General features: G+C 45.8%; 1 protein-coding gene and 1 long non-coding RNA gene across 4 annotated transcripts in view; one reads left to right on the top strand and one right to left on the bottom strand.

Annotated features, from left to right (window-relative positions):
• Positions 1 to 23,052, bottom strand: part of Adamts16 (ADAM metallopeptidase with thrombospondin type 1 motif 16) — a 147,987-nt gene that overhangs the window by 69,200 nt on the left and 55,735 nt on the right. For all 3 annotated transcript variants that reach the window (XR_010050385.1, XM_063257940.1, XM_023560913.2), the window contains 3 exons: positions 17,748 to 17,885; positions 14,619 to 14,772; positions 3,023 to 3,118 (listed from right to left, as the gene is read on the bottom strand). Coding sequence is in view for 2 of the 3 variants with exons in the window: in XM_063257940.1 (XP_063114010.1) it covers positions 3,023 to 3,118; positions 14,619 to 14,772; positions 17,748 to 17,885 (388 nt within the window). In the remaining variant the exon portion in view is untranslated. The remainder of the gene's footprint in view (positions 1 to 3,022; positions 3,119 to 14,618; positions 14,773 to 17,747; positions 17,886 to 23,052) is intronic.
• LOC134478045 (uncharacterized) lies at positions 9,560 to 15,434 on the top strand. The gene is made up of 3 exons (XR_010050386.1): positions 9,560 to 9,811; positions 13,719 to 13,793; positions 15,012 to 15,434. It is a non-coding gene; the product is annotated as an uncharacterized LOC134478045 (long non-coding RNA).

Here is a 23,052-nt window from a genome sequence, read left to right as displayed (position 1 = left end):
ACAGTGCAGCCCTGCCGCCCACTTCTCTTCACTCTCTTGTCCTTCGTGCAGCATGGGGGCTCCTCAGAGACGTTAGAAAGGTGAGAATACAAGGCTCCTGTTAGTCCTGAAACAGCTAAGAGGAGCCCCGCACATTGTGAAAGCTCTGGGGAGCTTTCATGAAGCTTTTCTAATTATTGGTTTCTTATGGAAAAAAAAAAAAGGGTTTTCAGCCCCCATCGGTCTTGGCTGTCCTCATGAGTTCTGGAATGAGCTGCCATGATGTTCTGCGGGATGCCTGAGAGAGGCCACAATGACAGGAGCTCCACTGCAGGGCACTGCGGTAAGTGTTCTAGTGCACGGCCACCACTTGCTGCGGTCACTCTCCTGTCATGCCTGACTCCTACCTTGGTGCCTGTGTGTGTGTGTGTGTGTGTGTGTGTGTGTGTAGGAAACACACAGACTCAGGTAGGCTTTACGCACTCCTGGCTCCAGTGCTGACTGGTATCTAGGAAGCGGGGACCGCTGGTGAGGATGAGTTCCAGCCGCACACCAGCGCCTTTTGAGGAGCGCCTTGTGACTTCCCATTCCATTGCCGGACAGGATGCTCCATGGCAGTGGGCACTTTCCCAGGAGGACACCACAGGGTCACGGCTGTTTCTGGTTTGAACCCTGTTGACAGAGTCCTCACACCGTACATGAACCCCAAGGGTACAGGGAAGCAAGTGAGAGCATCCACCAAAGCACTGGGGAGCAAAGCCAGCACCAGGTCTCAGGTCCACGAGCTGCATGACCTGGAGGTTCCTACAGTGCTCTGAGCGGCCGCACCCTCCTCTGCAAGTCAGGGAGGAGAACCTGGCAATGCCCTGTCCTGCAGTGCAGAGACGGTGGGGCCCAGGGTCAAGCAAGGCAGCTGAGGTGGTCACAAAGCGAGGGCGGGTTCACTTTTACATTTATTTTTGTTGTCTCATTTTGGGGTACTTTGGATGAACCCAGAGCCACATGGGTGCAAGACAAGCACTTTTCCACTAAGCGCTGCCCTCGTCCAAGTGCTGGTTTAATTCTGTACTAAGTATCCACAGTGATGGGAGAGCTAGTGCCTACTTGAGTCTGGCATGCCGTGTGCATGTATGAGTGTGTGTGTGTGTGTGTGTGTGTGTGTGCACAAACAAGTAGTGGAAACGGACGTGGTCCCCTCAGGATGCCACCGTGAAGACCAAGGCTGGCACTGAAACATAAACTAAGTCTTCATCAAGTGGCTGCCATGAGCGGGTGTCTTGAGGGGCTTAGGCGGCTCTGTGGAGCCCCTATCACAAAAACGTTTTTCACCATGTCCAGGTGTCCCAACCTCCTGCATACAAGTGCACAGTGACACACAAAACACATGGCAAACGTAGAAAGAGGGTGGCATGAGACTGGCCACTGGCAGTCCCTGTGACCTCCCAAAGAGCACTCAGCCACTTCGACCCCGGGGTCCAGGGTCCCTGCCTCTCCCCCGGACACTGGTCTTTCCAGTGCAGAGGGAAAAGCTAGATTTAAACTGACAGGGGAAATTATCTCAAGTACTCTCAGAAGTTAACCTAACAGTGTTTTTAAGGTAAATGAAATGCAACAAGAACCCATGGATTGTTTTGGGGGAACATCACAGCAATGTCACTCAAAAAAACAAGCAGCACTTGACCAGGAAGGACGCAGGAGTTGCCAGGGCCTTCCCAGGGTGAGGCGGCTGGCATGAAGCACAGACGGCGGACACACGTGAGTGGGGACATCAGGACATCCTGCTCCGGGCCCTGGCAAGTGGTCCAGGGTCCTCTCACAATTAGAACTTCCACACTGCACACCCCGCCATACACGGTTTCTCCTTATAGAAACTAAGAGCAACCTTGCTGCATTTTTGTCATACATTAACACAGCCGCCTAGGTCACTACTGGAATGTCATCATCCATCTCACCCTGGTGGCCCCAGGAAGGGCTGCTTCAACCCTGCACTTCTTCTGGGTCATGCCACGGCTGCATTGGTAACACTGAAAAGCCCTTTGTCTGCAGAGATGCACGCAGTTAGGATGTGGCCCAGTCTGAAGTTTAAACATGGTCGCCCAGAGCTACAGGTAGAGATTTGTCTTCATGGTCATTGATATCACTGGAGACACCACAGTAGCGAAGGCTGAACATAACTGCAGTGGTCTTTAGGACTTTGCCTTTGCATCCTCCTCAGTGATGTTTACATTCTCACTAGAGAATGTGGTCACTGCTTAGTCAGATGGATTAAGATATTACTCTTACATGAGAAGCCTAATTTATTCTTTTTTTAAAGAGATGGTGAGGAATCCAGTTCTTTATGAATTCTAGGCGCATTCTCTATCACTAAGCCACATTCCCCGGTGCTGATAAATTGTAATGGTGAGTTCACCCTGCACCAGGGTGAAATAACAAATTTGCTATCTTAGTTGAGCATGGTAGCACACTCCTATAATCCCAGCACGCTGGCAGGTTGAGGTGGGAGGACAGGAAATTTGGAACCCAACGTGGGTCATTTAGTGACCCTGTCTCAAAAAATAAAAAAGTACTAGGCCTGTAGCTTGGTGCAAAGGCCCTGAGTTCAATCCCCAAACTGCAAAGCAAATAAAGCTAAAACAAACAGAATACTTGCTACCTTACATGTTTTTTTTTTTTTTCTGTTCTTCTAATGTAATTCTGTCTCTTTTAACAGGGGCATGCACTGGTTAAAGGGGTCCACCACACGGGCGCTTGGAAACCCAAGGGTACTAACGTTGGCCTTGTAGTACCAGCCAATTATAACCCATGGACCTGTCTTCGTACTAAATAAGTGCACTCACTGTCTACTGCCCAACTTTTGGATCTGTTATCTCCAGACCTCTGGTCAATTATATTCCCACAAAAGTGACAATGACTATCAACATAAAATAAAGACTGCACTTCACATGGGTGTCAAAAGAGGTGTGCACGCAGGTGTGTGGGAATCCTGGGTTAAAAATCCCAGGAAGCACAGTCACATGCTCTGCAAGACCGCAGCGCTTCTTACCATGTCCGGCCCGCACTGGGTGCCCTCCGCGGCTGGCATGAACTTCGTCTCACACTTTCTCCCGATCCGATGGCACCACAGGGCTTTGCAGATGTCCTAATGGGGAAAAGAGCTGATCAGTGTTGCAACGAGCCAGGCCCCCACAATACAAACATCGGGAGAGTTCGAGGGAAAGAAACCGATGCAAATGTAAGGCACAGTTGCCCGTGGTAGACAGGGACTGGAAGACCAGCTTAGTTCGTCTGTGAAGCTTTACTCATATTTACTCTTCATAAATTTAGCATTGTATTTTCTAAATTAAGCAGTAAAATAGATTTAATCCAAACATTGTGACAAACTATAAAAAAATTATAGTTGAGAAAACCAAACTAAACATTTTATGTTTTACTGTTTTCAGGCTAACCTTCTACTAAACTCTCCAAATCTGAATCTTAATGTTTAAGTACAAAAATGATGAGGACACTACTGGTTTACTTGCCCCTCATTCACCTATTCATTCATCCCTCTATACCTCCATCTATCCCCATCTTTCCATCTATCCATCTATCCATCCTCCTAGAACCTTGGATGAAAATTTAAAACATGCAGGACATCTTGGTAGAGAAGGGTTCCACGATGAATATAGACTGGATTCACAGTCTTGAGTTTGGGCCGAAGGGTTCAAAGGAGAAATGTGCTGTAAAGCCCCAGGGTGGTGCTGATGGGAGAGAACAGGGTGCAGGGGGAGCCTGCTGGGGGAGAAAGTGCTCTGCGTGGAGCACTCAGGCAAGGGTTCAGACAAGCAAAGGTGCCTAAGGCAGCCCCAGAGTAGAGACCTTTGTCAGGCTGAAAGGGATCATCTCAAACAAGGAGAAGAATGAGCCATGGAGGAAAAGCTTATGCAAGGGAAGCCCCCAGGGCTGGTCTGCCAGGAAACTCAAGCAAAGTCTGACGCTGATAAACTACAAAGGCTGTCAGGGTTGAAGGAATTGTGTTTACTTTCATTAACATTTAGTGACCTGCAAAAGTCCGCACCTGGGCCTCATGACACTTCTGGAATGCTAGTGGGAGCTTTGGCTGGGGATGATGAAAACATTTCCTAAACCATCTGCAGGACACTGCGGAGCATTTAATGCATGCTGTGCTATTCTCCAAGAAACGAGATGGCTGCTGGGCAATTCGTATCACAGAGAAAATGAACTGCAGTAAGGCAACATAGTTCTGCTTAACAGAGGGCCCTGCAACCTCATGCTTCATTTCAGCAATGCTAGAAGGAAGTCTCCGAGTCAGATGTGGATGGCGTAGCTGTGATCCAGCACTCAAGAGGCTGCAGCAGAAGGGCCAAGAATTACAGGCCAGCTTAAGCTATACCGTGAGCTCAGACCACCCCGAGCTACATGGTGAGAGCCTGGCTCAAAACTATGCATAGGAGGCCTTTTGCATTGTGTGAATTGTCTCACAGAGGGTTTTATTTTTAATGATCCATTTTAAGTTTAAACCAATTTTTAAAATCTCCTAAAGCTAATTATCTACTTCATGTTTAGAATTAAGGTCTGGACTAAGGACACAGCCTCTCATTTTTCCAGTTTCCCTAATAAACCAGATTTTGGAAATTTACAATCTTCACACACAGACCTGCAGGGGTTTAACTCCAATGCTGACTGCTTTGCTTCTGAGCCATGTATAAACTCATATGGTTGCAGCTGCTGTGCCAGTAAATTTCCTGTTTTTTGTGCATCTACCACTAGGATCAATGTGTCATGTTTAGGGCAGGGAACAATTAGCGCTGTCCCAGGAATGGTGGCTGAGGTCTCCTGCACACGGGTCCTCAGTACATGGAATGATTGTGCGGAGACTTCAGTTCCTGGACAGAAAGATGTTTTCAGTTCTCTAAGCGGAGTCTATAAAAGTAGGAGCCTCTCTGATATTACCAGCTTAGAAACCAGGAGCGGTGCCGTGTGAGGAGTCCTACGTGAGGGGAGATGTATCTTGCCGACCCAGGAACAAAGTAAGCTGAGAGAAACCAACTGGAAATGCAATCCTGATGCTATAACAGGAACACATAAAATCTCATTGCGGAAGCTGGATCCCGCGCCATTGGAAGCCGTGATTTGAATTTCCTGCTGCCGATACTGCGTCCCAATCCGCACGGCAGGGAGAGAGGCGTGCAAAAGCTCTGAGAGCGGGAATTGGCCCAAACGGCATTGAGAGCAGGACTGGCATGGAGCCCTGCATCGACCTGCAGTGAGTGAGAGAAATGGGGACCCTTTCATAAACTAGGAGGCTCCAACAGAGGACATTCTGGGAATGGGCAGACTAACCGGAACACAGCCTTGCAGTGACTTTAGTCACATATTCCCCTCTCAAGCAGGAGTGGTGGGGAGCGCTTGGCCTGGTGACACTGTGGACTAAGATCCTGTAGGCTAGCCCAAATCAGGTCCCTATGCCTGGCGGTGCACGCTAGCAGTGAAGCATTCAGTAGGTTGACCTGGAGGGGCAGGCCCAGCAGAGGCTGCCCAGGTCTGTGTCTCCCTAGTACACTGCAGTGGGCGGGAACACCTAGCGGGCGGATTCAAACAAACTATAACAGACAAAGAGAAAAAAAAAAAAAAAAAAAAAAAAAAAAAACTGGGCCTCCTACATATGCTTGTATGTAAGGAACAAAAAGTATGGGAAAAGGGAGCAACAAGAAAGGGTCCTCAGTTCCCAATCCTGAGAACACTGATCCAGGAAAGGTAAAAGCAAAAGAGAATGAAGACAGAAAACATGCAATGTCAGACAGGGCACCTATAGATATAAAACGGTATCTCCGGAGCCTCATAGACGAGTTCAAAAATGAAGTATTTAATGAAATAAACAAGAAATAAGTAGAATAGTTAGAGAAATCTAAGCACCGCCCAAGAAAAAACAGATGGTGGAATGGAAGAACAGAAAAAAAGGGGAGAATTGTTTGATGGAGAAAATAGAGATAACATAGAATAGGTGAAGCAGGTTCACAGAGATTACCAGGAAACTAAAAACTCTACTGAAAGCTGGCATAACAGCTTGAAAGAAACTAAGGATAGATTATCAGAACTGGAGGACAGATTTGTAAGGTGGGAGCATGAAATGAAAAACTTCTTAAAAATAACAAGAAAACAAACAGCAATAATACAAAGACTAGAAGATGATAAGAGGATTTATAACTTAAGAATTAAGAACATAAAAGAAGTAGGGACTCAAACAGATGAACTACAAAAGCTACTCACAGAAATAATCCAGGAGAATTTTCCTAATTTAGCAAAAGGTAAAGATAATCAGATATATGAGGCATATAGGACCCCAGCCACCTACAACCCAAACAGAGCTACACCCAGGCATATAATAAAATTCCAGAAATCCAATATAAGAGCAGAATATTAAAAGCCATCAGAGACAAGAAACAGATCACTTACAAGGGAACACCCATCAGAATTACAGCAGACTTCTCGGCACAAACCAACAAATCACGAAGAGCGTGGGGGGAAATAATTCAAGCTTTGAAAGATAATAACCTCCAGCCAAGATTGATATATCCTGCACAACTGTCCCTAGAAATTGATGGAAAAACAAGGTGCTTCCAGGATAAAGAGGAACTAGGGGAATTTGCAACCACCAATTCAACTCTACAGAGATTACTGCAGGATATTCTAAAAATGAAAAATACCAAGATCCCAGAAACAGTGGCAGAGCGGCCACAGTGAATGGAGCAGAAAGCGAAATGAAGAGGACAAACTGACAACTAGTGACAGAAAAAGAGCTCAACAGAAATGTGGCAGAGAAGGTTGGATGGTAGGAGCAGCCATTTTGGAGAAAACAGGACATCATAATAGGTAGTGCTGATTTAATATCCTCTTGAAGTCCCATCAAGCTTTTGTTCTTCTGTCTCCATTGGTTTTAACATGTTGTATCTTATTGGATTTTATTATATGTGATAATATAAACAAAAACTTTTATAGACAAGGAGATTATACAGAAACCATTGTTCATTTTCTGTTAGTTGATTCTAAATACCCTGTAATACTGTCATTCTTTTGACTGGTTTTACATTGTCTTGATATGTTTGATGCTACAGTATACGGAGTTATACCCAAAGATTTTAAGGGAAGAGACGCTATGGTAACTACTATTGTGTCGAGATTATCTTGTGGTGAAACACTATTTTGCTTAAATGGCTATGTTTTGACCTGCGCTATTTTGTTGTTATGCCCTCTTTTTTATCTCAATCTCCTTTTTATTATCTACTTTTTCATTTTTATCCTTTTAATTAAGGGAAAAATAAATAAAAAATAGCAGGATATATTATAGTAAGCCACTTTGATTTCCTATTAACTTTATTTGAAACTCTGTATTGCTCTCACCATCTTGTTTTGACTGATTTTCCTCTATTCTGTTATGCTAGATAGTACCAAGTTTGAAAGTCTAGGCAACTATGAAGACAATAAGATCCATTATGACGCCCATTCTGGTTGACTATTATCTTCTTTTGAAGTCCTCTAATGTTTCCAATGTTTTGGTTTTATTGGTCTTATTCTTTACTATTTTGTTCAATTTTATTATAACTGATGATATAGGCAATTCTTTTTAAGATAACAAGAGGCATTATGGTAACCGTTGTTGATCACCTTGTATTTTGTTTTTACATTATGTAATACGTCCATCCTTTTGATTTGACTGACTCTGTCCTGGTATGTCGCATTTGGTTTTACTTTCTTCAAAAAAAAAAAAAAAAAAGTAATAAGAACTGTGGGAGTAATAAATCCCAAAATGTATAATTGTCATTGTACAAAAGAAAGGAAAAGAAAGTTCTCTAAAAGATATAACTGCATATATATTTAAGTGTATAAGATAACCATATTACTGAGTTTTGTTGGATTATTGAACAAAACTGTTTGCAGTCTCACTGTTTGAAAGTTCCCTCTATATGCTTTAATTTTGTAATTTCAACAACTATTTCTAAGATGACAATATGTAATTAACTAGTGATTTCCTACTGTTTATTTTTTCTGAAATTCTGTATAACTTGTACCCTTTTTCTGTTTTTTTTTTCTTTTTTCTCCTTAAATAAAATTAAAAAAAATAAAAGTAGGAGCCTCAGTGTCTATGAAAGAAACTTGCCCTAGACCAGACACTGTAAAGCCCTGGAGGCAGAACCAAGGAGCTTTATCTTCCCACCCCTAGGAATTTGTCTCTGGCACGAAATGAATACCAACAGGCTACCTGCACATCGCTAATGCACCTCAGGCTCCACCCCAAACCTAAGCTACATGTATGCCCCCACTCCACGTGTCCTACAGAGAGATCGCCAGCCCCGGGGAGAGAATGCCAGACCCCAGAGGTCGGGGGTCTCTCCCTGCATTCTTAAAATAAAGGTCATTTATATTTCATACTTCTTATCTTTTCAGCCGCACCACAATTCTATCAGTCTATAGCTCTCCAAAGAGAAGCCTGGACGGCTCGAGTTGCTTGCAGAGGTGACAATTGGAGGAAACATCAGGGACTTGCAGTTGATGGGCCAAGACTCAATATCTGGGTAGAAATGTGGAGGGTGGGGAGAGCCAGGGACCAGGACCAGATATTCTTGGCCCTGAACAGTGGCTCCCAGAGTCCAGGGGGTGAGTGGGCCCCTGAACCTACTGACCCAGGAGGACAGGTGAGTGTATATACATGGGTGGTGAGTGACTGAATAAAGGGATGAATGAAGCAGAGGGAGCTGCTCATATGTTGGGGTGACTGGTCCCATGGAGAGTCTGGGTACTTGAGCTCTGGATGCAGAACCGGTGTGGAGGGGGCAGGGCAGACGGGAACCCTATATGTCACCGTGAGCACCAATCATCTCTGTGTCTTGGGGCCAAGTGGTAACATCCCCTCTTGGGCCCAGCACCTGATGGCCCTGGGCCATTTCTCCTTCTTCTAGCCTAGAGGAGGTGTGGGCTGTGTCTCAGTTCTCAGCCTGTGATCCTGCTCCACTGTGGCTGCTGTGACTGGGGCAGGGGCTGAGGGTGCAGGATGAAATCTCCAGGCTCTTTCTGAACTGATGCAGGATTTACAATGCAAATGGTGCTTTCCCAGGTTAACTTAGTTTACTGTCAACAGCATCTGCCACCACGGTTGAAACCTATCTGCCCTTCAAACAAGTTGTACACACGGTACACTAGTTCCTATGCAAAGTAGTGAGTGACAGAAATAAAACTTTATAATCAGGCTAGCACTCAAGAGAAGTTTTGTATCGGTCCTGACATTTTAGCTTTCAGGAGCATTATTTAGCATAGAGCAATGTGGGTAGAAGGCATCACAGGCTGTGGCTCCCCGTTTTTCTAAACAGAAATCCCCCAAGCCAAGGGTGCTGGCAGGAGCTCACTCTGCAGCACGAGAGTCCTCACTGGCCTGTGGCCTGGCTCACCACACCTGTGCTTTTCAGCCTCTCTTGGCCCAGGCTCAGTCCCCAGCCCACGCCCTCCACACAGGAAGACATGTTGCAGCCGGAGGAAGCTGACACAGCACACAATCCATAGAGTGTTCTTCCACTGATAAGACAGCCCTGAGACACTCTAAATATAAATGTCTGGCATAAAACAAGGCCCTCTGTCCAGGACAGCCCACTACAGACGCTTGTATCTTCAAAGTTAGCTAATAAAGTGGAACCAAGCATCTCCTGTCCACAACCGTCCAGCTTCAGCTCACCTACTACTAACTCCCTGACACAATGTGCAGGGTGGTGCTCAGCCATCGCTGTTTTACGCCGTGATGACCCCAGCAAAACTTGAGAATGTTACCGCAGCCAGTGTCCTGGTAAGTGAAGATTCTTGAGTCAGGGAGCAGGGAACTTGAGGCTCACTGGGTGTGGGCGGAGCTCCCAACTCAACCAGACGACCCAGGACCCCGAGGAGATCAAATTTCAAAGTGATTCTGGCCTCTTTTGTGTCAGACTTCAGGGTCAGGCCACCAAGCAGTGTTGATGGATCACAATCGCACTTGATAAAGATGCAATGTTTGTGGTAATCAATGCTTCACTGGGTGGAAGGAAGCCAAAACCTGTGCAGAGCATGCGGCCCACTTTTGTCTTTGCGGCTGAGGAATGCTGTCTTAAGTGAAAGCTCTCAACCCTAGGGCGCCCTGTAATTTAAGAGTTCTGCTTACAGAGATCAATTTCTGTAAAACTGCTCTGCTGAGGCTGAGCATCAAAACATGACCCCAGTTAAAACCAACACCCAGATGATCCAGGATGCTGCAAATCTGGGAAGAGTGTGTGCCCCCACCTCACTTCCTCAAATGGTCTGCACTGGACCTCCCAGAAGGGAAACTCAGAAAACAGTTGATAATGATGTTACAGTCAGATGCACAATGAATCTTAACTGTGCTTTGATCACGATGTATCAGCGGACAGAGAAAGCTGCTGTCAGGCAGGTACAAGTGTGACTATACGTGCGAGACTGGTAGCAGATGGACCTCAGAACCAAAGATCCATTCAGTTATGCAAGAGAAGGACTCATGCACTTTGTGCTTGTGTTGATTTTTCAAATTAAACATCACAAGGGTTTCAGGAAGGGCTGCTCTTACTCACATATCATCCATCCATCTGCACCCAGGCCAGCAAAGTGCTACTGAGATACTTTAATGAACCAGGATATGGGCCCAGACACTGCATAATCTGCTGGTTATTTATTGTTTTATATTCCATTTTGGAAAACTTTCTGATCATCACATTTCATTGCTACAAAATCTATACCTTTGAAATTAATTTCAGCAGAGGTTAATCTCAATAATTATTTTAAAAATTCATAGTGTTCTAAGATATTTCAAACTACTTGCAAAATGAAGAATTTCTGCTTGCCACACCATGTCTGATTTTGAGATTTGGGATAGTATACATATTGGTTATAAAAATAGAGATTAAAGGCCAGGAATTTAGCTCAGCAATGTAAGTGCTTGCCTGGCAAGTTCAAGGTTGAGAGTTCAATCTCCAGTACAAAAAAAAAAAAAAAAAAAAAAATGAAATTGATACAGAAAAAGAAAAACACATCATGTAGATGTAGGGGAAGGAGACAGGAAGAGAAATAATAGGACAAAGGCCTCAGTAAGCTTTTAGCTAATACTGATTAGAAAGAGTTAAAGCTTCACTGAGGAAACAACTATCAAGGCAAAGAAAAAGCTGGTAAGCCAGGCAGGTGCCCTAATTCAAATTCAATGGTTAGGTTCAGTGTTGACCTCATGGAGAAATTTGACCTGGTTCTTGTCGGAATCTGTTTGGACCAGAATCATGGAAAGAAACAGTTGGTGCATGATCAGCACCAATGCAATCTTCCCCAAATACTTTCTCTCCCCAATTGGTTGAATCTAAGGATGCCAAACTGTGGATATCAAGGCTGAGAGTCTATTTGAAAAGGCTTTCCCTACTTACCATGTGCTACCAAGTGCATTTTACAGCAAAACAAAAATAAAAACTTGAAAACATAAACAAAAATCTTTCCCATTTCGCAAAGCTATACGGAAAATTTACATGCACCGTCTGTGTCAGGCCTTTGGCAAAGGCAGCACAGCAGGGGAGGTGACACTGTGGGGAAAGGAACACACCTGCGTGCCCTGGCCATGCTGGCCTAGAACCCCAGATCCTGCTGGGGCTCCGGGTCTGGGGGGTGCAGAGATGGGAGGCGAGGCCTGGTCAAGTCTGTGGGAATGGAACCAGCAGGACACAGGAGCAGGAAGGGAAGCCCAGGAGCCTGTGTCAGTGTTGCCTGTACATCCTTGTCTAAGGGGCCAAAGCTCATAGCAAAGATGAGGCACCGTGCAGCTTAGCAGAGGGACAAGGCTGCTCAGGGCTGGGCACAGAGGTTGCACAGCGCAAGATACAGGGCTCTGGTGCACATAAGCAAGGAGCGCCCGAGCACAGAGCCAGGGAGCGCGGGGGCTCAGCGAGGACCGCGGTGGCGCAGGCGCCCCAGAGCAGAGGGAAGAAGAGAGGAGGACGGTGGGTAAAACAAGGCCTCAGGGGCTGCCCGAATCTCAAGGACACAGACATCTACTCTAAAGTGATGCCTCAGAGACACACTCAAGACAAAGCAGCGAAAACGTGGACAAAAGTGAACCAGGGAACATTCCGGAAAGAAACACAAAGCCAAATGCAATTCTGCAACTGGAAACTGTATGTGTCTTTCACTGATTTATCTAAACCATGATCAAAATGGTAGGAGGAAGATAAAAATGACCAACTCCTTTATTCACAGTGACTGTCTAGAAAAAACTGAGCTTGGTTGCACAAATGCATAATAGAAAAAAGAAAAAATGTTTACAACACCAGCAAAAATAATCTTCGAGACCTAGAGTGAGTTAGCTCCATTTTCCAATTAAAAAAGAACAATTTGAAATAACTCATGGCTAGCAGATAAATGCAACAAGAAATGCTAGAGGAAGTTGTTCAGGCCCTAGAAAACATATCAGTATCAAACTGAAATCTATAGACAGGCACAAATGTTAAATAGTAAGCATGTGGGTAAATAAAATCGAGGTCTTACTTCTAAAAATAAAAATTTTAAAAATGAACCACAATGCATACTAATAAGACAGAGAATGATGAAAAAAGGTACAGAAAAGTGACACACAGAGTATTTGTTGCATCTTGCATTGCACAAAGATGGCAAAATCTTGATTTTTAGTCTCTAAATTAAGGATGAGGCAGTAATCTCTGAGCAGCTAACATGTAGCACTACACGGTAAAGTTAAAAAGCAAGAACAATTTAAACAATAGGATTTCTAACAAATAACTAAGTTCAAAAGAAGGAAAAAGCAGGAAATGTGAACAAAGAAATAAAATGGAAACAAAACAAAAAAATGACATATTTAACTCCATCATATTAAATATAAAATGATTAAATATTCTTTTAAAACATCAGAGATTGTTCAGTTGAACAGAAAAAGAAACATCAAATAAAAGAATGCTCACAACACAAATGTTGTATATAAGAACACAAATCGATAGTAAGAAGATTACAAGTAAACATTCAAATAATGTTCCCAAATAAAATATGTGGCTGCACGCACATCAGGTAAAATAGAATTCAAGAAATACAACATGACTAGAAGTATTTTATAACCATAAAAGAGTTGGGAGGTCATAATAGTACCAAGTATGAATGCGCCTGTATATGGAGGTTCAGAAACACAAAACAAGAACAGTAGAATGAAAGGGAGAGAAGGAAAAGTCCAGGAGATTTTAGCTTGTGCTTCCGTGGAAGAGATCAGAGGCAGTAAGCACTTCAGAGGGCATGGAGACGTAAGAAATATTAGCAATTAGAAACAGTTGTTTCCGGAATGCTCGAGTCACTGTAGAATTCACACCCATGTGCCCACGACTCTGTGGAAATAAGCTACATCTTCATTGAGATGCTGGTGACAAGGGTGCAGATGTTTATCAGAATTTAAATTTTAGACATAAATATTTCACTGTGTGAAAAATATTTCTTCAGTAATAAAAAGACATCTTGCAATTGACTTATTGTCTATATTTTCTAAATGATATTAGGATACCATGAATTGTGTAGTCTATGGGCACAAAGTAAGATAATCTGAGGACTGGAACAACAATCTAGAATATTCCATCTTTAAAAGAACACATCAGTGTTATACCTCTTTACCTTAAAGAACACAAGAGTAACCCTCCCAAGCAATGTCTCAGGGAATTTGTATCTTCTGCTCACTACAGGAGCAACACCAGGAAAATGCAGATGCCGGCCGACTTCATAATCCTTGCTCTGTGTGGGGATCACCCAACCCAGAGGTAATCAGTGCTGCTGGCATGGGGCCCAGTTTGACTCTCGGGTCAGACTCACTTGAGTTTAGAAGAAAGAAGGTGAACCTGCTGGGGCTAAGTCAGGAACACTCTCAGTGTGCCCCAAAATGTTGGGGGTTTACTGGAGGAACGTGTGTGTGTGTGTGTGTGTGTGTGTGTGTGTGTATTTGCTTGATTTCATTATAAAGTAGAATAGAAGAGGCCTCAAAACTAGTTACTTTCTTTGATTTATGAGTAGCTTTCCTTGTGGTTCAGCAGAGCAAGTTCTAAATCTCTGATTTCCCTGTCCAGCAAGAGCAGATGTCTCTTTTTAAATAGAAAATCGCCCGGAGGGGGCCACAGGAGAGCATCCCTGGGGTTGATGCAGAAGATACCACCTTCCAGGAGAAACCATGCTATAAATATTTTATTGGGGAATTTAATATTCAGAAGTCCCAGGTCAGCTGCTGCTTTCTAATACAGTAAATTATGCTTATATTTTAATACTATTCGAAAAAACACGCAGAGTATTAATTTGCAAACTGACGCCAACTGAAAGTTATTGCTGAGCTCCCATGTGATAAATCAGGAAGAAAGGTCTAATCTGCCAGGCCAAGTTAATTCTCAAAAGAAAGCTGATACCCACAGCAGTATCTACCGTCATCTTCTCTGCCAGAGAAACATGTGTTTCCTGTTCCACAGGACCGGCCCTAACATGCGGGGTTTGACATCTGGTAGGCAACCAACAATTGCAGAATACATCAATGTCAGTTCCGCAAAATAAAACAATCTCGTGAATCCTGCTGCACGGAGCCTCTGCCAATAATCACTTGCCTTTTTAAAGTCCAGCATGCAGAGCTTGGCTTTCTCTCCGAACTGCCACTTGCACTGGGTGTTAGCGTCGTATAACTCTCCCGGCAGCTGCTCAGGGTATTTGTACTCCTTGCCGGGCTTGGGCTGGTCAGCGAGGCATGTGGCTTGCGCAGTGCTGAAACAGAGGAGATGCAGTTACTAGCGATGGCCGAAAGTGTTCCCAAAGACACCAGTCAGTTAGGCCTCTCGTCCTAATGCAACTCTGCAATATGTCTTATATAAGAAGAAGGGAAATTTTTCTCCTGAAGTCCAGTGTAATCTTTGGCTTAACTGTATTCAAACACAGGGGCTGCTTTTTTCCTGAAATTGTTTATATTTTACCTTTTCCAAGAAGCCTATTTGTTCTTCCTACAGGATTATGTGGGAAAGTGAAACTGAATAATGACAACCAGATGTTCAATGTGAGAAGATCCTGTTACAGACACCTTTACGTGTACTTCTAGCAAGAAACAATTACAAGATGGAGCTGGGAGTTGTAACAAAAAGACTAGAACTACTTTCCCTTCCCTGTTTGATTGTGTCAAATCTGGTGGCATGAACAGCTATTTGAAACATAGCAAGGCATGTTATAATAGCCGTTTTGAATTTACTCTTAGCTTATTTTGAAGTCCTTTGTTGCCCGCTTGTTTTGTCTTTATTGTTTCTATTCTATTCTGCTCTGTTCAATTTTTACTATGTCTGAAGGTATCTGCAGCTACTTCGAATACAACAAAAGGCATGATTGTAACTTTTGCTGTTTTTGTAAGGTTTTGAAGTCCTATATCACTTATACTACTTTATTTTGATTGGTTTTATTTTGTTCTATTTTCTTTGGTTTTATCCTCTTTAAAATAAAATAATAAATGAGGAGGAATCTGATGATCACAAAGTAGTAACTCATGACTCGCATCCCAGGAAGTTAAAAATCTGGTGGAACAGAGATGGAGCACATGGGGGAGGGTGGTAAGCATGAGAGAGAAGGGCGGTGACAGCCAGGTGCTCCCCAGGCTCTGTCCTGACCTGGGACAAGTTATGCTACTGTGACACTAACACTCGGGGCTTTCCTCTATGTGTCTTACACCAAAACAAAAATAATGCTGACAGAAGCAGGAAGGCAAGGTCAGAATGACACTGCAAAACCCTTTTCCACTCTAAGCACTGAATATGTCCTTAGAGCTGGGGACATCATTTAGTTGCACCCCTTCATTTTCCAAGCAGGAAAATGGGAATCCCCAGGAAAGGTTAGATTATTTGCTGACTCCAGTGCCTTCCCAGAGGAGAATGCTAGATCGTGATCAACACGCCAGTCCTCCGCCTCGCTTTCCCCCCATCATTCTGTACCCTTTTCTCTCTGTCAGAAGGGTGCAGAGTGTAGCAAGGCACCCAGACTCCCCTGAGACTCCAGCTCCCTGTGACGGTCACATTTCTGGGGCAATGAGCCATGTAGACTCATGAGGCGGAAGGAGGCACATTCACGGATCTGTGTGACCGGAGTCCAATGTCTGAGAGGCACATTGAAGACGAGTCCACGTTGCCATGAAATATAAAACAGTGAGCTAAACTTTCCCTAAGTCGCAGACTTCCTGGATGCAGATGTGAGGAGCTGTGCTAGGTTTGCATTTGCTAACAGGAAGTGACACCCAGCATCACTGGCTGGGCTGGTGGGTTCCCCATACGCCCATCAGTCCTCCATGGCACCACCACCAAAGGAGAGAAGCTGAGCTGATGATTTCAGGCCACTTGACTTCTTTCCTATACATATTTTTCCATCTGCCACACAGTGAACTGCTAATGAAGAAGAGCAGATTCGTCCTTTACAGCTAGCTGTCTTTCTTACTCATGGCTGGGATCATATCCAGATGACCATTTCACTGGTGGAAGATATAACAGTATTTTGATTACTTGGAGATCAGGAAGCTGACCAGCAAGGCAGTTTCAGATGCATTAAGCCAGTGAGCAACCAAGGCTTAACTCTCTGCAGCAGGCCAGTGTGCCCCGGGTTTCCAAGCAACATAAACCTTAGCAGCAAGTTTGATGAGAAGCTTCCTTGAAAATTTTAATTTTGGAAGGAAACAAATTTGTGAGGATGCTGGCTGTTCCCACGTTCTTGGGGGTCAGTAAAGAGAGGTCAGTTCCAGAGTCCAGGGGTCTTGGGGTTTGTTTTGTTTTGCCAGGCTGCTGCCTCTGGGCTTGAGCATCTTCCCTGCAGCAGGATCTGGGAAGGGCGATGGCCCAGAGACAGCTTTACCAATCCCACCTGCCTGCTCCTGAGCTCCTTTGTCCCTACACTCTGGGGCCATGGTCTGAGCCTCCCTGCGGGACACCACTGTGCCCACTCTGTCTCACCCCCTGCTGGCTGCAGGGGAAGGCCAGCTCTTAGTCGTGGGAGGAGCCCCAGATGCTCAGAACCTGGTCTGCACAGCACAGGTCTTCCTGGCGTGCCCCGAGCATGCCATGGGTCAGAATCAAAGTTGGTTTAAGGTCTGAAGCAGCATTTAAACTCAGTCAGTGGGATGCACAGCGCTGCCCACCTAACTAGACCTACACATAGTTCTCCAAGCCTCTTCTTCCTCTGAAATTAAATTAAAATCTAATTAAATTGAAACCTGACAACTTCTCTATCCCCAGTATCCTATATACAAATGAAATATGTTTTAGTAAAGCTTTCTAAAACACCTTCAGTAAAATTTAAAGGTTTAGAGTTGGGAATAAGATTTATATACTCAAGGTTTCTCATTAAAGGAAAAATGAATTTTCATAAAAAGATGGGGGTTAGTTCTCCTTGATCATTCTGTATCCAGAAATATACACACTAGGCCTTCCTTTCTTTGGAATTAATTAACTATATGTTGGTATAAAAGTGAAAAATTTAAACCAAAATTAATGTAAGTGCCAAACACTTTGGTTTGAGTGCTTCAGGGGCTTCTGTTGGGTCCACAGGTCAGCATTAACCTGATCCTGCGGCCTCTCTGTCACCTAGAGTGTAGTGAACTCCATGATCACAAGGACACTTGAAGCCATCTTTGGAGGGGACCCCTGTGAAAACCACACCCTGAGCGCACACCCAAGGTGAGGCCCGCAGTGAGTGACGCCAGCTGAAGGAATGCCTACCTCAAAAATTTGTGCAGATACTGGCGGCTGCAGGGTGACCAGGAGAAGACGCCGTTGCGTCCTGCCAGTGTTGGGGACATGATGTTGCCCTCTGACTTTTTGCACATGTTCCCTTCTCCATCATGGACCATACCGAAGCTGCAGGAGAAAGAGAGAAATGGTCACTTCAGAGCAGGGCAGAGCTGGAAGCCTCCAGGGCCCTCTTCCAAGTACAGGTCAGGAGGACTGGCACAGCCTTGAAGGCAAGGTGGCAAAAGGTTGAGGGTGTGTGATCACGTGCTCCAGGGCTGTCCCGGGAGTAGGCCATTCACGGAAAGGTCTGCAAGCATACTGGGTACAAACCCGTGGGGTGGGGAGAGCGTCTCTTTTGTGATCTTGAAGCTAATGTGCTCTGTGCCTCTTCTCCCCTCTGTGCTCCCCTGTAACGAGGGCCTCCACAGCTTTCTACAGTGTTCATTAAAACTACAGAAGTCAGGTTCTCAGCTAGGCACTGCTGACTCAGAACAGAGACCAGACATCTGAGCTCGGCACATAAGCTCCCCATCTGTGTGCCCTGGGCTGGAGCTGGAACACTGCCCTACGCAGCCCCACACTATGCCTCCTGCTGGGTCTGCAGTGCTGCAGCCGGTGAGAGCTGGGCACCCTGTGAGCTCTTTACCTGAACTCCCCTGTCCCTCTGGAGGGGACATCTCCACAGGAGCCCAATGGGTGAGCACGGCTGGGTCCGCCTCTGGGCACTCAGGCTGCACCTGTTTCTCATTGTCAACCAGCCTAGTTTGGGGCTCCAGCCCTGGCTTATTGAATAAAGATGCTTTTAAAACAGACTTTTAGAGATGCCTGCATTTCACAGGGCCAGTTGCATCCCCGTCCTGAAAACCGCAGCCCAGCACCTGCAGATGCACAGTGACCTGGCTAAGACCCCTTTTCACCAAAGCCTGTGTTGCTGCGTAACTTACTAAAGCATCGTTTACAGGAGAGCCATGCTGCCACTGTTAGCTCTCCTAGGGGAGACATGACACCTTGGCAGGAAAGCCTGTGGGACATGGGCGCTCCCTGCGGCCTTGTGAGCAGGTCCCTGGAGACCCATGCCACTGATGTCTGGTGTCTAGGAATGGCCTGAGAGTGATCCCAGAATTAAGGAGACAGACAAGAAAGGGAAAAGCTCGTGAGAGAGGAAGAAAAGGACAGGTGGTTACTAGATCTGAGGCCTTTTGCTACTGACAGCCCTGGAATGAGTGGAGAGGGGAAGCAGGGAGCCAGGAAGACACCCGCAGGGGAAGCGGGCTCCAGCAGGGGTCAGGAGACTGTGTGTTGCTGAGGCTGAATTTGCCCCCTTACCTGCTTTACTTAGAGCTGCACAGCATGCGTGAGTACTAGTGAACGCCTGAGCACTCGCTGCTCACAGCAAGGTGTTAAGCATGTGATGTCTTCGAACTTAAATCACGTTTCACCCCCAGAAGGGAGGAACAATGCAAGGGATAATCACAAGACTGGGGGCTACAGATGGGCAAGACCAGAGCCTGGACACTGGGCAGCCAGGGCCAGGCAGGTCCCCTGCAGTGGCGGAGCCTAAGCAGGACTGAATGGTGTCTCCAAGGAGATCTGGCATGCAAATATTGTCCAGTTTCTGCAAAATTCCTGATCAGTACCGAGGGTGATGTGGATGTGGTCATTTTAACCTCCACCCACGCTCTGAAGTTCTATTAAAGGCCATTAATCAACGCCAAGGCATCCATATGGTACAGGAAATGTGTCATGGTTGTGAAAAGGATTCGGGCTGAAATCCCAGATGAGAGCTGCCCTGGAGAGAATGCATGGAAACAAAATTCCAAACCATTCTGGCCCGGCTGGCCCTCGGCCTGGTCACGAAGAAGATGTGTATTGATCCAGCAATTGGCCTTGATAAAGTTATTAACATTTCTGCCCAAATTTGCAAGGAAATCAAAATAGTAATGCTCCAGGTCTGTGCATACCAGTTTTTAAATGTTTTCATTAAAGGTATTTTCTGTGATTTTTTCCCAGCATCAGGCCTCAAACTCTGCTACGCATACCCAACTCTGAGAAATACCATGTGCAGTGTGGCGAGCTGCAGCCTGCCCTGGTAGATTTTTGATACAGTAGTAGGTGGGGGGTTAGTTTTATGGCTTGTGTCTTGATGTCCCCACAAAACCTCATGCAGTCATAGGTGGAGCTTTTTCAGAGGTGGTTGAATTTGTAGTTCATGACTGATTCATGGTGCAATGCTGGGATTAAAGGTGCTAAGATTAAGGGTGGGTGATTACGAAATCAGGCCACTGATTGGCTTGCACTGCCCTAATCCTGGCATCCAAGATACAGTATAACATGATCGGAAAGATGCTGTTAAAATCTCTTATTTGTATTGCTAACTTCAAGCCATCACCTTCTGCCACCCTACCTTGGAACCCACTGATTATGCACTGAAACTTCTACAAACAATGAACTAAATAAACCTGCTCTCCCATAACTTTGGTCATTGGATTATTTTGTCTCAACAGTGAGAAAAGTAACTAAGGCAGAATCTGGCAGCCAGCAGTATTCTAATTCATCCGCGAGAATTCTTAGAGCTATCAAATCTCGGCACCACTGACCCACAAGGGGTGTTTCCACCTATTCCACCACTCAGATGGCGGCACCTCAGCACAAAATGACCCCCTGGGGATCACATTTAACAGTCGTTAACATCAGCAAAGTCATGGAAGAATGAGTGGAACACATCTTGAAGATAAGTTTGGTATTTGGCCACCAGAAATATAATTGCTGTTTATTTCACACACACACTAGATAGAGTTTTGTTCTTGTGCACTAAAACCCTATTAAAATAGCTGTCACCCAATATGATAAAACAATGAATGCATTCCACCTTCAGCCATCTGTGAGTCTCCGAGGGCCTGAGGCTTCCCTTTGCATCCCTGCAGCCCCTCCCAGCAAGACTGACCAACCACAGCGACTGCTCCTGCTCGCTGGCTGAATAAAAGGCAACCCTTTCAGCCATGATATTAACTCGAGCCTTTTCGAATGTAAACCCAAATTTGGATTATATTGGATCTGATAATTACATCTATTGATAGATGCTTTTAAAGTCCCCCACAGTGCTTTTGGAATAGTTCAAACACTGCACGTATTTTATTCATTACTAATAAAATTCCCACCATGATGATGTAATAGTTTCTATCTAGATGTCCCTCACGAGTCTCACGTATTCATAAGTGAGCCTCTGGAAGGCAATTGGGTCAGAGGTGTTTATAGTTGACTTGCCCTTAGGAGCTAGATCTGGTCAGAAGAGGTGGGTCCCTGAGGTGAGGCCTGGAAGCCTCTGTTTCCCTCCCAGGCTGGCTCCTTTCTTGTTGTGTCTGCTGCTTGGTCACCATGCCATGAGCTACTTCTCCTCCATGAACAGCTCTCCTCCACCATGATTCTGTGCCTTGGAGCCAGCCAACCACACAAAGGCTGAATCCTCTGCAAACTGTGAGCCAAACAGCTTTTCTGCCTTTCAATCACTGGGGTCAATGCTATGTCTCAGTGACCAGGAAAGTGACTAAGACACTCAGTCATGTGGCTGCAGAGGCTGAATCAATTATTTCAGTCCATTCAGACTGTATGGCTAGGGAAATGTGACACCCATCGAAGAACCATGGGCCAGCACCACCAGGATGGTGACTGAGGGTGGAGATGCCCACGGCCCTGGCTCAGGCTCCCTGAGGGCCTCAGCTCATCCCCCAGGAAGGCAGGAGACTGAGATGCAGGCAGCAGCTAGAGGGGAATCAGGAGACCAGAGGGGCCCTGGCTGGAGAGCACAGGGCTGGGAGGGTGCGAGACCCAGCCAGGACCTGCTGGACAGTGGGCAAATTATCTACACCAAGCCTCACTTTCCTCCTGTGTGAGATGCCGCAATAAAACTTCCTCCATGGGGGCTGGGGATTTAGCTCAGTGGCATAAGCGCCTGCCTTGCAAGCAGGCAGTCGTGAGTTCGATCCCCGGTACCGACAAAAAACGAAAAAGACAAAAAAAAAAAAAAAAAAAACTTCCTCCATAAGGTACACAGAGCACATGGCACCATGTGCTTCGTAAAGAGGAACGCAGAACTTCTGCCCCTTAGCACACGGAAGTCATTCCGGTACACACGGTGGGGTGGGGGCTCCTCAAAGGCCCAAGGCCAGTCGGTTTTAAGTACTTTTGAGCATATAAACAGCAAGAACTCTTAATAACAATAATCAATACAAATGGTTAGAACAGATGCCCGGGTGCTAGAGTCCTGAGGGCAGTGTGACAATCCCAAACAGGAGTTTTAGGCAAGAGGTCTTCCCAGCACCCTCCGAATACTTTATGTCACTAAGTGCCCCCCTGACCCATGGAGGGCACACAGTCACACACTGTGAGACGCACACATCACTGTCAAAAGTGGCTGGCATCTGGAGACTCTGGGAAGGATGGCTGACCTGCAGAGAGCTACCGCTTAGCCCAGGGCCATGCCCTCTCTGATCCTTTCTAGAAGTCTCAGCTGCCTGCCCCGGGGTGGGCTCCACACAGCCCTCACCCCTTCATCCCTCCCCTGGTGTGACTACTCTGCTCTCTTCAGTCTTTTTGAAGGCGTGAATCCCCAGGCTTCAAGAGATGCCTACACAGTGTCTTGCTGAGAGAATGCAAATTGGGCCCAGTGGACGTCATGTGCCACAGAGGCAGGGAAAGGCAAGAAACAGCACAGCAGATGTGTTTTGGGGTGTCTCGGAGGTCTGACGCGAGAACGCAGGGAGGTCCTGAGGTGTGCAGCTCAAACACCTCTGCTCCCGCTGTGGTGCATGGGAGGAGTGCGCTGAGGAGTCTGCCAGCTTTATGGATGGAAAATGTACACAAGGGCCGGCCTGGGTCAGGCCCAGCACTCCACACTGTGAGGGGAGGCAGAGTCCAGGGGAACCTGAGTCCCACAGGGCTGCTCAGCTCGCAGCATGACTTCCCTTAAGTGGGATCTGTCGCACAGATTCGGGCCCGGACTTTGGAAATGTGTGGCTCAGCCCTTGGCATTTCTGTGCCAAATCTTCAGTACCTGCACTGGGCAACTGTATGTCCAAGTCTAGTGCTTTAATGTAAGCAGGAAATTCCTTCAGCTGCTGGCAATAGAGCCATCCAGGCTCAGGCCTGAGTGCACAAGGAGAAAAGAAAGCACACCTTGCTTCCAGCCCCAGCATCAGATCCAAACACTTGCTCCTGACCATTGCTCTCTGCATGAAGCACAAGACATTTTAAGATGGGAACAAAGGGACTCAACAGAAGGCCCACTGGGGGGACG

The sequence above is a fragment of the Cavia porcellus genome, unplaced genomic scaffold (assembly GCF_034190915.1).
Source record: "Cavia porcellus strain 051 isolate PalLab524CR breed Dunkin Hartley unplaced genomic scaffold, mCavPor4.1 scaffold_11, whole genome shotgun sequence".
NCBI lineage: Eukaryota > Metazoa > Chordata > Mammalia > Rodentia > Caviidae > Cavia > Cavia porcellus.
The sequence above is the reverse complement of the archived record's forward strand: the minus strand, read 5'-3'. Positions and strand labels throughout refer to the sequence as shown.